The sequence below is a fragment of the Zootermopsis nevadensis genome, unplaced genomic scaffold (genome assembly GCF_977971745.1).
Source record: "Zootermopsis nevadensis isolate Lab colony 2312 unplaced genomic scaffold, Znev_1.0 Znev_ptg000020l, whole genome shotgun sequence".
In the NCBI taxonomy this organism is placed as follows: Eukaryota; Metazoa; Arthropoda; class Insecta; order Blattodea; family Termopsidae; genus Zootermopsis; species Zootermopsis nevadensis.
Window position 1 is genome coordinate 4,944,320 of NW_028259152.1, and position 14,456 is coordinate 4,958,775.

The window sequence follows — 14,456 nt, forward strand, 5'->3', positions numbered from 1 at the left end:
CTGTTTAATGTGCGAGTATTCATCTCATAACATTTAAGAAACAACCGGAAGAACACAACTTCAGTCAAATGTACATACGTCGTGTATGATTATACTTATGCTATAGAAAGTAAGGCATACAAAACAAAGTCATAAGGTATTGTTTTCTATGCAGTTTTTATTTTCCGTCTTGAAACACGATAGTTTACATTTATATTCACACAAACACACTACAATACAATACAACACAATGTTCACATTACAATAACACAAACTGTTATTATTAAAAAGCATGCCCCTGCAGGGTGACCAGCTCAACCCTTTTTTAATCAGTATACTAACGGGAATAGGGACAACCGGAGAGCTCTGTTTGGGCAGAGCAATGGACCTGTCGTAAGACAGAACACTTAATAATAATAATACTAACGGTCGATTTGATCCAGAGGAACCAAAGCCAGGCAGTGTGATGCTATACGTATGCATAAGATATGATCATCACATCTTGGTCCAAAGAAGATCTACAGACGTGTCTCAATAAACTGGGCTAATATAAATGGGTTTAAAATGAACGGAAGGACAACTGTAATTACGATGTTCCGGAAAGGAGGCACAGTAGCTACGAATAGCAGTCTTCTTCAAGTATGAGAAGTTTGATACAGTCGATACATTTAAACATTTTGCATCAACACTTTAACAAAATGGGATGCCATTTATGGAACAGATTAAACAAAGAATAATAGCAATGCTGAACATGAACAACTAGTACGTCTGTCCCTTGAAACAATAATACTATCAAGTGGTAATATTGTTTCAGTTGTGACATACACATTGGAGATGACATGCGAACACCAAACGGTGAGGAATCTGGAGGCACTGGAAAGAGAGAAAGGAATAAGGGCTTACGGTGGTCTAGCGGTTAGAACGCTGGACTTGTAAGACTGGGGTCCCGGGTTCGATTCCCGGCGGTGCTCAGATTTACAACTTGTGTTGGGCAAGGCCGTGGTCTAGGCATCACGGAGTTTTCGTCCGGGGTTTCCCCGGTTTCTCCGTGGTATCCCAACAATTACTCCACTTTCATCATCATCACAGCAGGAGCATTAAATGTCGCGGTCCCGATCGAAACCGGTCGTGAATCCTGCTAACCACCAATGCACACCATGCTGAATGGTGTATACTGGACACGAAAAAAATAAGGTTTTTACGATTCACAAGATTAACTCTGTCGCGCTTTTAGAATGCGTTCGTCAAAGATTGAAGTTACATCATGTTACACCATCAAATATGAAAATTCACAGAAACATTAAAGGACTCAGACCTGCTGTCCTGTGGACGAATTACCAATTTATATTGGCAAGACTGTAAACAGACAAGATTAAGAAGGACACGTATTATTGGGAAGTAGATTATAATTTCGCGTGGAAGAATATACTGCAAGGTAAAGCTTGCAATATGGTCTGTATATTGATTTAGAGACATGTGTTAATTGGGAACTAATTAGTTAGAGTGCTACTCTTGCCTTGTAAATAGATATTATGATCTTCATATACCTTATTCGGAAATCAGAGACCAGTGGGGAATCCCCAATATGACTTTTTCTTTGGTATTTTAAAAGCATTGAATCATGCATATTTACTTATTTTTCTTCATGGTTTTTTAAAAATTAGAGCCAAAGGCCCTTTTACCGTAAACCATAATTGATTTATATGACATTAATGCTTTCAGAATTCCATCCGTGCGCAGCGTACATGACACGTATGTGATAATTTTCTGCGACCGACTTGTTATTACTTAATAAGTTTTATGCCCATCATTGTTTTTAATGGTATACATAGTGCATTTTTGGGTATAAGTTGGGGTTTACCTTACAACATTTAAAAATGTTCCAGTTGCATTGTTATTGCATGCCCATCATTGGGTGTTTGTATTGACACTAGCACAGGATGATACTTTAAGATGTGAAGCTGAATTTCATAAACGCAACAACTATTCCATTTCCCTTGCAGCTGTCTGAAGTGTCTGTAAATATGTGAGAATTTGATCTCATAGTCTCAAACTAATTTCTTTTGGGAAGTTTTATGCCAAGGAAATGAAACCAATTATGTAGTTGAACATGTATGTAAGTGACATTTAAAAGCTGTACTGTTATGAAAGTACAGTGTGTGTGATGAGTCTCTTCCTATTTCAGAGCAGTTGTGTGAATATTATTTTTGAAGGAACTGTGCTGACAGTGCAGAAGCATACGTGGAAATTTGATATATTGTGCATAAAATCTTGCTGAATAATCTGTCATTTACAGTTTCATTCAGATCAGTTCAAAAATAAAATGTCTGCAACCATTTTAAAAGTTGATAGTGGCAACATATACCTTGTTCATTTACTGCACAGGTATTCTTTGGCATAGGCCTCTCAGTTATTATAGTATTTTTTTATATATTCTGGATTGAAATAATTTCAGCTGTAAATGTTAGTGACTAAATAAGTTGTATGTTTGGAATAAAGGACGGTATACATTAATTACTACTGAATAAAAAAGTAGCTCCTTTGCTGTTTATGAGACATGGTATTTTTAGATAAGAACAAATTTATGTTCTGTATTCATTATTAGTCTTTTTCTGTATGTAACACAGTGTGACATAAAATCAGTTCATATACGGCTTATATTGGGATATTTTTGTGTACCAGTATCTCCTGTCTCACTTCTACTCTGTAGAATAATTTACCTCAACCAAAAATTCTCAGCAATTATAAATACATGTAAACAACAGTTGGTATGTTTTGTGGTGTAATTATTTTTGTGACATACTATGGTTAACCATAAATTAGTCACAATTATGTAATTTATGATAGAAACAAGTATTGTATTTGTGCTATTATGTGCTCTGTGTGTGGGCCTTTGAAGGATCTGTGGAATTTAAATAAATTCTGTTCTATTCCAGTATGCATTAGTATTGTAAAGTTGTATGTCTTTTACAACATTGTGTCTGTTTAGGATAAGTAAATATAAGTACTTAATGAAACCATTTCAGGCTATTGAGATATTATATTAATATACATGTACTATGTACTGATGTATACATTCCTTTAATACTTTATTTCAGGTTTTAAATGATGGATTCTTCGTTCTCAAGTGATAAGTCTTCACCCAGTGTGCTTGAAATAGACAGAGTAAATAAACCAGCTGCTTCTCTGGGAAACTCCACATTGACTGATTTTCCTTCAAGAGATGAAGTTGTAGAACAGAATGTTGTGGAGTATGATGACATTAACAGATGTACCTTCTCAAATGATAAGTCTTCAGCCAGTGTGCTTGAAATAGACAGAGTAAATAAACCAGCTGCTTCTCTGGGAAACTCCACATTGACTGATTTTCCTTCAAGAGATGAAGTTGTAGAACAGAATGTTGTGGAGTATGATGACATTAACAGATGTACCTTCTCAAATGATAAGTCTTCACCCAGTGTGCTTGAAATAGACACAGTAAATAAACCGGCTGCTTCTCTGGGAAACTCCACATTGACTGATTTTCCTTCAAGAGATGAAGTTGTAGAACAGAATGTTGTGGAGTATGATGACATTAACAGATGTACCTTCTCAAATGATAAGTCTTCACCCAGTGTGCTTGAAATAGACAGAGTAAATGAAGCAGCTGCTTCTCTGGGAAACTCCACATTGACTGATTTTCCTTCAAGAGATGAAGTTGTAGAACAGAATGTTGTAGAGTATGATGACGTTAACAAATGTACCTTCTCAAATGACAAGTCTTCATCCAGTGTGCTTGAAATAGACGGAGTAAATAAACTGGCTGCTTCTCTGGGAAACTTCACATTGACTGATTTTCCTTCAAGAGATGAAGTTGTAGAACAGAATGTTGTAGAGTATGATGACGTTAACAGATGTACCTTCTCAAATGACAAGTCTTCATCCAGTGTGCTTGAAAGAGACAGAGTAAATAAACTGGCTGCTTCTCTGGGAAACTTCACATTGACTGATTTTCCTTCAAGAGATGAAGTTGTAGAATATGATAACATTAACAGATGTGAAGGGAAAGAAAACAATCATGTAGTAGAAACATTAAAAACTGGAAAACAGTTGCATGCAGAAACCCATGATGATAAACATTTTTTGAGGGAACAGTTAAATATGCTGGAGTGTCCATTTACTTGGAAAATACAAAATGAAAGTATTCGTGAAACACCTGAATCAATCATTGCACGAACATATGAAAAAATGGAAGAAATTGAAGACGAAAGTAATTTTCAGTGGCGCAGATTTATCTTCATGCTTGTTATTTGTTATGAAAATTTTCGTAAAGGTGACATTTCAGTATCATTGGATAAACAGAGAAGATGTGAAGAAATTCTTAATCCGTCAGATTCCAAAGGAATATATGAAAGTTTGTTTCAAGCAATAAAAGATGCTTTGTCACATGTTATCTATTCATGTAAGTGTCACCTGTTTCTTGAAAGTGGTGTACTGAATGAGACAAGACGAACACTTGAAAAGGTGCGTAAATATGAGGAAATGGAAAATAAATGCAAAGCTGGCATTTGGGGCATTCGAGCAGCTGTCTCAATGGAATATGGTTATGAGGGAACCAAGGTAATTGTGCTGTGTTGGTACTGGAATGTTCATGTGTAAAATGTAGGACTAGAGGACTGCATATGTACTTTTTCTTATCTTTTCCTTTTGGCCTTCTGAGGGAATGAATACATACGCAATCATACATATCTACACTTAGGAAGGATTTTTGTGATCAGTATCTTAGAAACAAATGGACATAAATTGATGGTTTAGAAATGATTACATACATAAAATATGGATTTTTTGAGCTGATTCAGTCTGTCTTTAAACTGTCAGTTTTTAGTGAGGGAGATAAAGTTTGACATCTTCAGTTTCTTCAACAACATGAATTTGTACCACAGAATTTGGCAAACTTTAATACTCCATCAGTTGTGTTTTATTTCTTAACATTTGGCTTTGCACCACAAAACGAATATGACTAGAATTTATGTATTTTGATCAGTGATTCAGATTTCAAGAAAATAATGGGGTGAAATCAAAAGCTTGGTGAATAGGAGAGGAAACAGAGGACAGGAGAAGGAAAAGAGAAAAAAATGTACCTGAATGTATTAAAAATTATCTTGATCATAATATAAAACATTAAAATTTAGGAAAGGAAATGGTTTGTTTTCTTAATTTATAGTAGATAAACAAGCAATATGAAGGGGGAACAGAACACCTAGGAAATGTAGCTGTAATTTGGAGAATAATATTAAAATGGTGTATGATTATATATTGGATTCATCTAGCTCATGATAGAGTCCAGCCACAGGCTTTCACTAACACAGTATTGAACTCTCAGGTTCCATGAAAGACAAGGAATTTCAGTTGTTCCTGGCACTTGCACCCCTGATGTTGTTAGGGCCCTTCAAATAGCTAAGGAATTCCATGATTACCTTATCAATAAGAACACTGCTTCATGGAGTTGTTTAATTAGACATTAATAAGTGTCCTAAAATAAGAAGCAAAACAAATCTGGTTAAGTTGAAGTCCCTGGTGCTTAACCAAGCACACATTCTTAATCTTGGCACAAAGGTTGAGATGTGTGATCAGCTTCATGCCCTGGCCACTTTACTCCTAAGGAAGAACCCTGATATCCACTGGATAAGATGCTGGATGAGCAATGTGGTTAAAAGAAAAAACCTGCTCCACTAGAAATCAAACCCCAGTTATCCAGCCCGTAGTCTAGCCACTGTACTGAGTGACTTATCCCAGTTTAAAGAGTTTAAGTATTCTATGTATATATTCAGACAAGATTATGAGAGAAATATGGTGCAGTAAGGGCATACTGAACTTTTGGCTGTTTTCTGCATGTCATGGTATTGATATTTATTGTTAGGTAAAAGGAATTAATGAGAGGAACCACTCAAAATTACTAAAAAGTAGATTTGAGGTTCTCACAGGAGTAAAAGTGTAGATGTTCTGGGTTGTGACATGTGGACTTGGGCAGATACAAACACTGTAGAGAAATATGCTGTCTCCTGAAAATGGAGACAGTATGTTTCTCTGAAGTGTTATCTACCTATGAGTCTACATGGTCACAACCCAGAACATCAATAAATTAAAAATGATTTTTTTCAAGAATCTCTCTGACCATTTTGCAGCACAGATACATTAATGATGTTGGGAACAACCTAATAAATTTTCATTACATTGTAACTTCATTATACTTGATACCTTTTTACACTAGAAAGTTTTAAAAGTATGGTTAAATTAATTAATGTGAACACTTCTTAGATTGTAGAACTGTTGCTTCACAAAATGAAACTATAATTTGTGTTTACATTAAATTCTTTAAGGCTGCAGTTGAATATATCAAGAAGGCTCTAAAACTGGACCCACAGCAGGGTGAGTGGCAGTTTTTGTATGCAAAATGCCTTGGTCGTCTTCGTCGAATTGACAATTTCAATGAGATTCCAGCAAAGGAGGAACTTAAAGCACTGGAAAATGCTGTTAAAATGACAAAAAATCCTTCGTATATAATTTTCTTAGCACAAGCTTACAGAGAAGCATCATTCAGGGTTTACTCCCTCCATAGAAATAATCTATCTTCTCTAAAGGCTGAACTTGAAAGAATGAATACACGCTCAGCTGAACTTTATAGGTAAGTTGGACTTCTGAAACAGAATGCAAGTAATCATAGTGCATATATGTTGTTGTGGATCTTGGACTTCTTATGGAACAATGGCCTAATTTCATTATTGGCTGTTATATAGCCAGGACATTAGTTTGTTACAGTCACCCATAATTTCTTCTAGAAAGATGGGATATTTGCTTTTAACTCCATCAGATATAAAATATTTATGTTCTAAGTAAATTTGAGGGCTGCATACTTTACAGTATTTTTTTACCTTATGACGCATAGCAAAGAGGCACTTGAAAATGGCTGTCATCTGGGTTGTTGCGCTGTATAGTGTGGTAGAAATTTATTGACGTTTCAGAGGTCCTTGCTGCCTCCATCTTCAGACTACATGGCACAACCCAGAAGACTGCCATCTTCAGACACACCGCCTTGAAGACCTCACATCCTACAAAAAAGCTCTTGTTGGGTGCTTTCATCATGTGGAAGTGGGATGCATTACAAAGGAACATGTTGCCTTTTTCATCTAGGCTGAAGTGACTACACACACAGCACATCCTGCTTTCACGTGATTCAACCATCCAAAAGCAAGATCAAAATCAACAGTGAATCATCATGAACACTTAAAATCAGTTATCCAACATTTTACCTTGCTAAGTCATCATGAGTAAATATGATATGGAAATTCTTTTTCACCCCCAAGAAAAAGGCTTCAGATCAGCCCTTACCTTAAAACATGTAAAAATTGATTTTTTTCATTTTGGAATCCATCTCTTCAAAATAAGCTACACAGAGATAATAAATGAAGCTGTGTTGATGTGGTTAAGCTTTACCTTGAGGTGAGGTGAGCTTACATGTAGGAACACAAGAGATTTAGAAGCTACACCCACCTTCCAGACTATGCTAACCCAAATGCAGACCTGATGCAGGTGTCCCATATCAAAACAATGAATTCTTCATCTCTGTCAGACCAACATTAATTAGCAGAGAGAAGGGGTGAGGTGGGACAACCATGTGAGAGGCATAGGAAAGGATCTTGGGGTAGATATAAATGAGGTACTGGGTGAGCTAAATTGACATAGCCAAGAAACAGCTTGGCTCAGATACTGATTCCAATGTTAGAGAAAATTAGATGCACTGAAATCACAAAGTTCACACATATAATATTCTTCATTCCCCACTTTGTTTCTCATGTGTCCAAATATTTTCTGTGCACTCTGTTTTCAGAGAATTGTAATATATGTCCATGATGACCGCATTTTTCACTCATACAAAAAGGTAATCCGATGATTTTGAAGGTAGCTGAGATGAAGAGTACTGGCCTGGATAGCATCAAGCATGTCCTGGCTATATTCTCTTGATTTCTTCATGAGTGTCATGCTTGTTTCTGTCATTCACTGGTATTTACATTTTCAAATGGTGTACTACCTATAATCGTGTACTCTGTTGCAGATTTTGGTGTTGTATTTGTATATTCACTATGCTGTAAATCCAAGAATGAAGCCTTTCAGATTTGTAACATATGCTGGGAATTAATCAGTTTCTTTAATTTTGAAAGTTTGTGATGATGGTGCATTGTTGAAGCAAACTGTTTTCTGGACATTATCCATCGTCCAAGATTAAATAAAGTCAAATCAATAAAACCATGACATTTTGGAGATAGGAGTCTGTTTCCTTCTTCAGGTAAAACCTACTCTGTTGGGCCCAATTTGAGGTAGGGATTGGCTCTATCGATGGACCCAACAGAGTAGGTTCTACCTGAAGATGGAGAGACTCCCATCTCCAAAACATCGTGATTTTATTTATTTTATTAATCTTGGACATTGGATAATGTCCATAAAACAGTTTGCTTCAGCCAGTTTTTATTTAATTAGGAATGTCCTGAAAATGTGCATTACTTTTAAATTTTTTTTAGGGAAGCACTGAATTTGAGAAGTAACTGTGCACACATCAACATCCGCTGTGCTCAGGGCTTCTCTAAACTTCCTGCTCCATACAGAGATTTAAGACTAGCAAAAAAGTGTTGTTATAAGGCTCTAGAACTTGCTCCCAGTAATGCAATGGCTAATCATGTCGCAGGATCTATCTTTGATTGGTATGAGAGAGATTTAGAAAAAGCAAAGAAACACTATCAGATGGCTGGTGAGCAAGGTTCTTACGGTGCATATTTGGACCTCTACAAATTGAAGTTCAGTGAGGTAATCATAATTTATTGAATGCCAGAATTTTATTACAGGGTTTTGCCTTTTGTGTCCAGCCAAATTTTGGTGTCTTTTTCATAAATTAAAAGGTTTTGGCTTTGGACACTGGAATAATTAGGTAATTCAAGTGGTCAAATGTATTAACAAATTGATATATAATAGGAAGAAAAATAATTGCAATGGACTTCCCAAGGAGACCTGTGTTCAAAAGTGGAGGATGTTCATTAAAGTTATTTAGTTGATAAAATGGCAAAGTGGGCAGTTAAAACATTTTCAGTTTTCTACCTGTGGTAAACTACATATAGAATGCTAATTAGAGTTTGTTAGCCAACTTAAATTTAGTCATGGACTGGTTGGGAAACACTGAAATAAAGGAATAAACATTGCAGAAGTACAAATTTTTCAATGAGACCTTATGGTTAGAAAAATGAGTTCTGATCATAAAGTTTGACATTTCACTGTTGTAATTTGAACATGCATATTAGGACAGTTTAACATGCTCTATATTTATCAGCTGTTATGCTTACTGGTTAACATAGTATAAAGCTGGAGCATCATAATATAATATAATACAGAGTGAACACAAAAGAACTTTATACATTCAAATGTGACATACTTTGAACTTCACACGTACATCAATCAGTAGAAAAAAACTCAAAGTTTTGTATACACCTCGCAGAGACTCGATATGTGCTCCACGAGTCACAGAGCAGATGATACGATAATCCAACTCATCCCAAACTTTGTGCATAGTGTCCCATTTGAAAATGCACCTTGTCTGCTCAAATTGTACCAGGCATAAATGGATACTCTGCTGGATGGTTCCATGTGAAATTACATGCAAAATACATTTGCACAGCTGTTTCAGACACTTTATTTGCTAACTGCAGAACATACCAATTCCTCTGTTGTGGGGTAGCCATTTTCAAAATTAGTGGCATCTAGCAGAGGCACACAACAATCACCCAGGTCATTTTAAACAAAACGAGAGGTTTTGTATCAACTGATGTGTGTGTGAAGTTTTCAACATTTGTTTTCAGTATCACTTTGAAAGTGTAGTGTTCTTATGTGCTCACCTGGTCTAATATCATTTCATGCAGGTAATGGTATGTACATGAAAGTTTAGTACTACCTGAGGATGGCTAAATACACCAAAACATGTAAAACACATACCTGCTCACATTAACAACAATTCAAATAATAAATTGTTTCTTGAGGTATGACATGTAACACATGTTGAGGTTTTAGGTTATGACACACTTCCAAAGATTCGGGTTTGTTAACAGCATGCACACTTTCAAAGATCACTGATGAGGCAGCATATAATTCTGTGTTTAAATCTTGGGATTTACTGTATAAGTTTTTAACACTTAAACTAACTAGATTGCTTACAGAACCTGAAGGTTCATCACCGAATTCACGAATGCCCTCCACCAGACTGTTCTGGGCCAACAAAATCCAGTCTCCTTCAACTCATAAATTAAAAAGTAACAAAAGCATTACATATCCAAATGTAATACATGTATTTCCTTTCCATAGACGTTACTGTTTGACAGATTTAACGCTTGCCTTAGGTTTCATTTTGTAATCCTGGTTTGTACGTATCAGAGTATCAAAAACCTGTAGGGAATATATCCAAAAGTCATGATGTATGAGTACTGCACTAATTATGAGCACAAGTTTCATAGTTTGGCTTTGAAGATTAAGTCTATAGACCTTCACTTGTTGGCATACATATAACTAGAATTACTTGTATTCATCATCTTATTTACAGAACGACAAATATGATCCCATCCCTGATTTTGAGTTTCTGCTGAGCCGTTTTACAGAGAAACCAAGAGTTGAGGAGACCCTATGTCAAATGGGCTCCTTCTACCTTTTCATAAGGAATGACCTGTCTACAGCTTATAAGGAATACTGGAGTAAGGTCATTTCTGCTACTCCAGATTCAGACAAGTTGAAGGTAATACAAAGTAATATACCATTGTATTTATGTGTGTGTTTGTAGGCACTTTTATACGAGGCGCGTCCCAAAAGTAAGTTTCCCTGGGGCCGTTTACAGAAACAAAACACAATTTCATGGAAATATTTATTGCAACAGATACAGCAAGTGTCCAGCTATTTTTCAACATATTCGCCACCGGAATTGAGACATTTGTCATACCGTGGGACCAACTTTTGAATACCTGTGTCGTAGAAGTCTGCCGCCTGGGATTGGAACCACTGTGTGACAACCATCTCCGCCTCTCTGTCATTCTCAAAACTCTGACGCTGACCGGACAGGAATTTCTTGAGGTGTAGGAAAAGATGGAAATCACTGGGAGCGAGGTCCGGGCTGTAGGGTGGATGATTAAACACCTCCCAGCTGAACTCCTGCAGGAGACTTGCTGTCCGTCGAGCCGTGTGCGGCCTAGCGTTATCGTGCAGGAAGACAATACCGGCACTAAGCATCCCGCGCCGCTTGTTCTGAATGGCCCGTCGCTGAAAATTGTCTGCACCAGCGACGCACCATCTGCTTGCTCATAACGTTAGGCCCATAGACCCGGCACAGCTGACGATGAATTTCGATCGGCGCTATGCTCTGTGCATTCAAAAACTTTATCACTGACCGCACTTCACAGTCGGCGGGAGCTGGAATAAGAACCTCCATCTTCAACAGCTGCAACGATGCTTAGTGCCGGTATTGTCTTCCTGCACGATAACGCTAGGCCGCACACGGCTCGACGGACAGCAAGTCTCCTGCAGGAGTTCAGCTTGGAGGTGTTTAATCATCCACCCTACAGCCCGGACCTCGCTCCCAGTGATTTCCATCTTTTCCTACACCTCAAGAAATTCCTGTCCGGTCAGCGTCAGCGTTTTGAGAATGACAGAGAGGCGGAGATGGTTGTCACACAGTGGTTCCAATCCCAGGCGGCAGACTTCTACGACACAGGTATTAAAAGTTGGTCCCACGGTATGACAAATGTCTCAATTCCGGAGGCGAATATGTTGAAAAATAGCTGGACACTTGCTGTATCTGTTGCAATAAATATTTCCATGAAATTGTGTTTTGTTTCTGTAAACGGCCCCAGAGAAACTTACTTTTGGGACGCGCCTCGTATATCTTGTCTTCTGTGAATTTGGTTTGTATAGTTATGAAATGAATGGAAATTTTCTCCATCTTTCCCATTGTTTCAAAGTAATAACTTGGGATTTTCTTATAAACTTAAAACATAATAAATTTGGTAGTGATGTTTAATCTCTTACAGTAATAGTTATGTCAACATTTATGGTAGGGTTACATAACTGGAGGGTTGGATAATGTGGGTGCATATGTTTATGGTATATTTTATAAGGCAGTGTTGTTAAAATTGTGATCATGTTGCTAAAATAATTGTCTCATCTCATTAAAACTATTAGTTTAATTCTTTATTAATCTAGAATTTAAAATTATAAATTGATTGTGCAATAATAATTTAGTTATGTTGACTACTTCCAAATTTATTTGAAATGAATTTAGGTTTTCTAATTAATTCCAAGAATTTTGGTCACTTGATTTATAATTATCTCATGTTGGTCATTGGCATGCATGGTACTGCTGACTGGCACACTTAGTTGCCATCTTGTCAGTGTTAAACTCATGATAAAAGAGAGATTGAAGCTGAGTGAGGCTGTTTCCTCTCCAGCAGATAATAATAGCCAGAAAACCACAAGCTTTAAATGACCACTTCTGTACTTCATTGTAATGTAATTAAATTTTAACAGGATGCTAATGATATTGATGCCTGAGAGAGCCAGTTTCTAAAATGTGGAATTTGAAAATGACTTTAAGACAGCAGAGAATACCCCCCCCAAAAATAGTGATGTTTATGATAACATTATCAGATTTATCCAGTCACTTTACTCAGGAAATAATCATTCACCTGAGCACTGCATTATATGAAGTTACAATGTCAAAAATAATCAAGATACTTTAATTTCAGACTCACAAATGTACATTCTTGCGCATGAAAACACCTATAAATATCTACGAATTAATCATTGATGAGGCAAGACTAAGACTAGACCCAGAAAAGAGTCGGTCTGTGTCTGAAGAAGACCGCACATTGTTTCGCCAGATAATTATCAAATTCTCTGGACTTTTCTCAGAACTGTTGCAGAATTCTCCAAAACCTCGCCGCCAGATGGTTCTGGATGATATAAGTAGTTTTTATTCTCGTCGATCACGTTCACTGCGTGGCCGTGGTAGAGGTAGAGGTAGAGGTAGAGGTGGACCTCGTGGCTCGGGTAGGGGCAGGGGCATAAGTAGAGGTGACAGTCATAGAGGAGGGAACAGGAGCCAGAGTCGAGAAAGTAGTGGAGGTGGAAGTCTTCATAGAAATTTCCATGGCAGATACAGCAGGGGCACAACCCATGATTTTAGCACTGAGAATAGGAGTAGCAAGAGGGGTGGACACTGTTATAGAGGTGGAAGTCGTGACTCAAGCGCTAACAGCAGGGATGGACATCACAGTAAAGAAAGACATGCTGGCAGTAGTTCGTATCAAAGGGATTCAAGTAATGAGAGCAGAAGCAGCCAGGACAAGAACTGGCGAAGTGGACCAAGAGACTTTAATCAAACTGTAGACGTAAAGATGAGCCATAAACGTGACAGCAGCAATAGCAGTGTAGATAGTCGGTCAGATCATGTCAGGAAACATGATGGAAACCCAAGATCTAGAACTGACAGTCTCAGTAGCATTGGAAGCGCTTCAGATGTACCCAGAAATTTTGGAGGCAGAATAAGAACAGAAAGTAATAGTAGTGTTGGTAGTGACACACGTAGAGATTGGAAAGAAGGTTGCCTTGGTGGTGGACCAAAAAGTAGAAACAGTCAGGAGGACAGAAACTTGCAGGTACGTGAAGGAAGTAAATTGGAGTTTGGTCTAGGAGAAAGACAAGTTCGTAATAATCAGGGTTTTTACAGAGGAGCAGGGGATGGCAGACAAGGTTTTAAGAGGGGTGGAGGTGGAAGGCAGAATTTCCAAAGAGATGCCAGTTATGGTAGGGAAGGAAGCCAACATAATATGAGTCAAAATTTTGGGAACAGAGATTCAAGCATGTACCATAACAGAAATGAAGGTGGTGCAGTAGGAGCTTCATCCCCTGAAGCATCCCCAAGTAGATGGCAGGGACGTGAAAATAAAACATTCCAAAGAGGATTCAGGGTGAAAACTGTATCTAACCTAAAACTGACATGGCAAAAGAGTAAGGAGTAAATGGCTCTTTGATTTTAACCACCAGCCTGAATCATATAATACCAAGAATTACACTTAATGGAATATACAGTCACCACAATTTACATTAGTTAACTTTTGGCTACAGTTGAGTTGAAGTTCAATGTCATGAAGCCAATATACCCTATATAATTATCATTTTCTATAATTCATGTTTTGTGTCCTTTTACTCAGTTTTGATGTTATGAATTATATGTTATTAGTAGTGACTGGTTGTTTTTGATGTTTGTATAAAATGCTAGATTAGAATGGTTTATCATTCACTGTTAAGACACAATTAAAGAAGTAAATAAAATCTAAACATTCCACATGTTTTTTTGTCTAGTTTTTTCTGCTTCAGTTCACATAGTTAGAATCCTTTTCTCCCTCTATATTTTTATA

At 37.2% G+C, this 14,456-nt stretch overlaps 1 protein-coding gene and 1 long non-coding RNA gene across 4 annotated transcripts; both read left to right on the forward strand.

Moving 5' to 3' along the window:
* Positions 1–1,280: 1,280 nt before the first annotated feature.
* Positions 1,281–14,389, forward strand: LOC110831309 (uncharacterized). Of its 3 annotated transcripts, XM_022067163.2 has the most exons (7): positions 1,282–1,414; positions 1,702–1,731; positions 3,078–4,578; positions 6,339–6,643; positions 8,535–8,817; positions 10,595–10,783; positions 12,783–14,389. In XM_022067163.2, exons 3-7 carry the CDS (start codon positions 3,085–3,087, stop codon positions 14,055–14,057), a joined length of 3,546 nt encoding a protein of 1,181 aa, XP_021922855.2. In that variant the 5' UTR covers positions 1,282–1,414; positions 1,702–1,731; positions 3,078–3,084; the 3' UTR covers positions 14,058–14,389. The 3 variants fall into 3 exon arrangements, with proteins under 3 accessions (XP_021922854.2, XP_021922855.2, XP_021922856.2); XM_022067162.2 differs by lacking the exon at positions 1,702–1,731 and having other exon boundaries at positions 1,281–1,414; XM_022067164.2 differs by lacking the exon at positions 1,702–1,731 and having other exon boundaries at positions 1,282–1,431.
* On the forward strand, positions 10,790–12,649 carry LOC147873267 (uncharacterized). The gene is made up of 2 exons (XR_015535937.1): positions 10,790–11,580; positions 11,800–12,649. It is a non-coding gene; the product is annotated as an uncharacterized LOC147873267 (long non-coding RNA).
* Positions 14,390–14,456: the final 67 nt, after the last annotated feature.

Coding starts and splice junctions, on each gene's coding strand:
- LOC110831309 (XM_022067162.2), top strand. CDS start 3,085: ATGATGGATTCTTCGTTCTCAAGTGATAAGTCTTCACCCAGTGTGCTT. Junction 4,579..6,338: donor ATGGTTATGAGGGAACCAAG/GTAATTGTGCTG, acceptor AAATTCTTTAAG/GCTGCAGTTGAATATATCAA. Junction 6,644..8,534: donor CGCTCAGCTGAACTTTATAG/GTAAGTTGGACT, acceptor AATTTTTTTTAG/GGAAGCACTGAATTTGAGAA.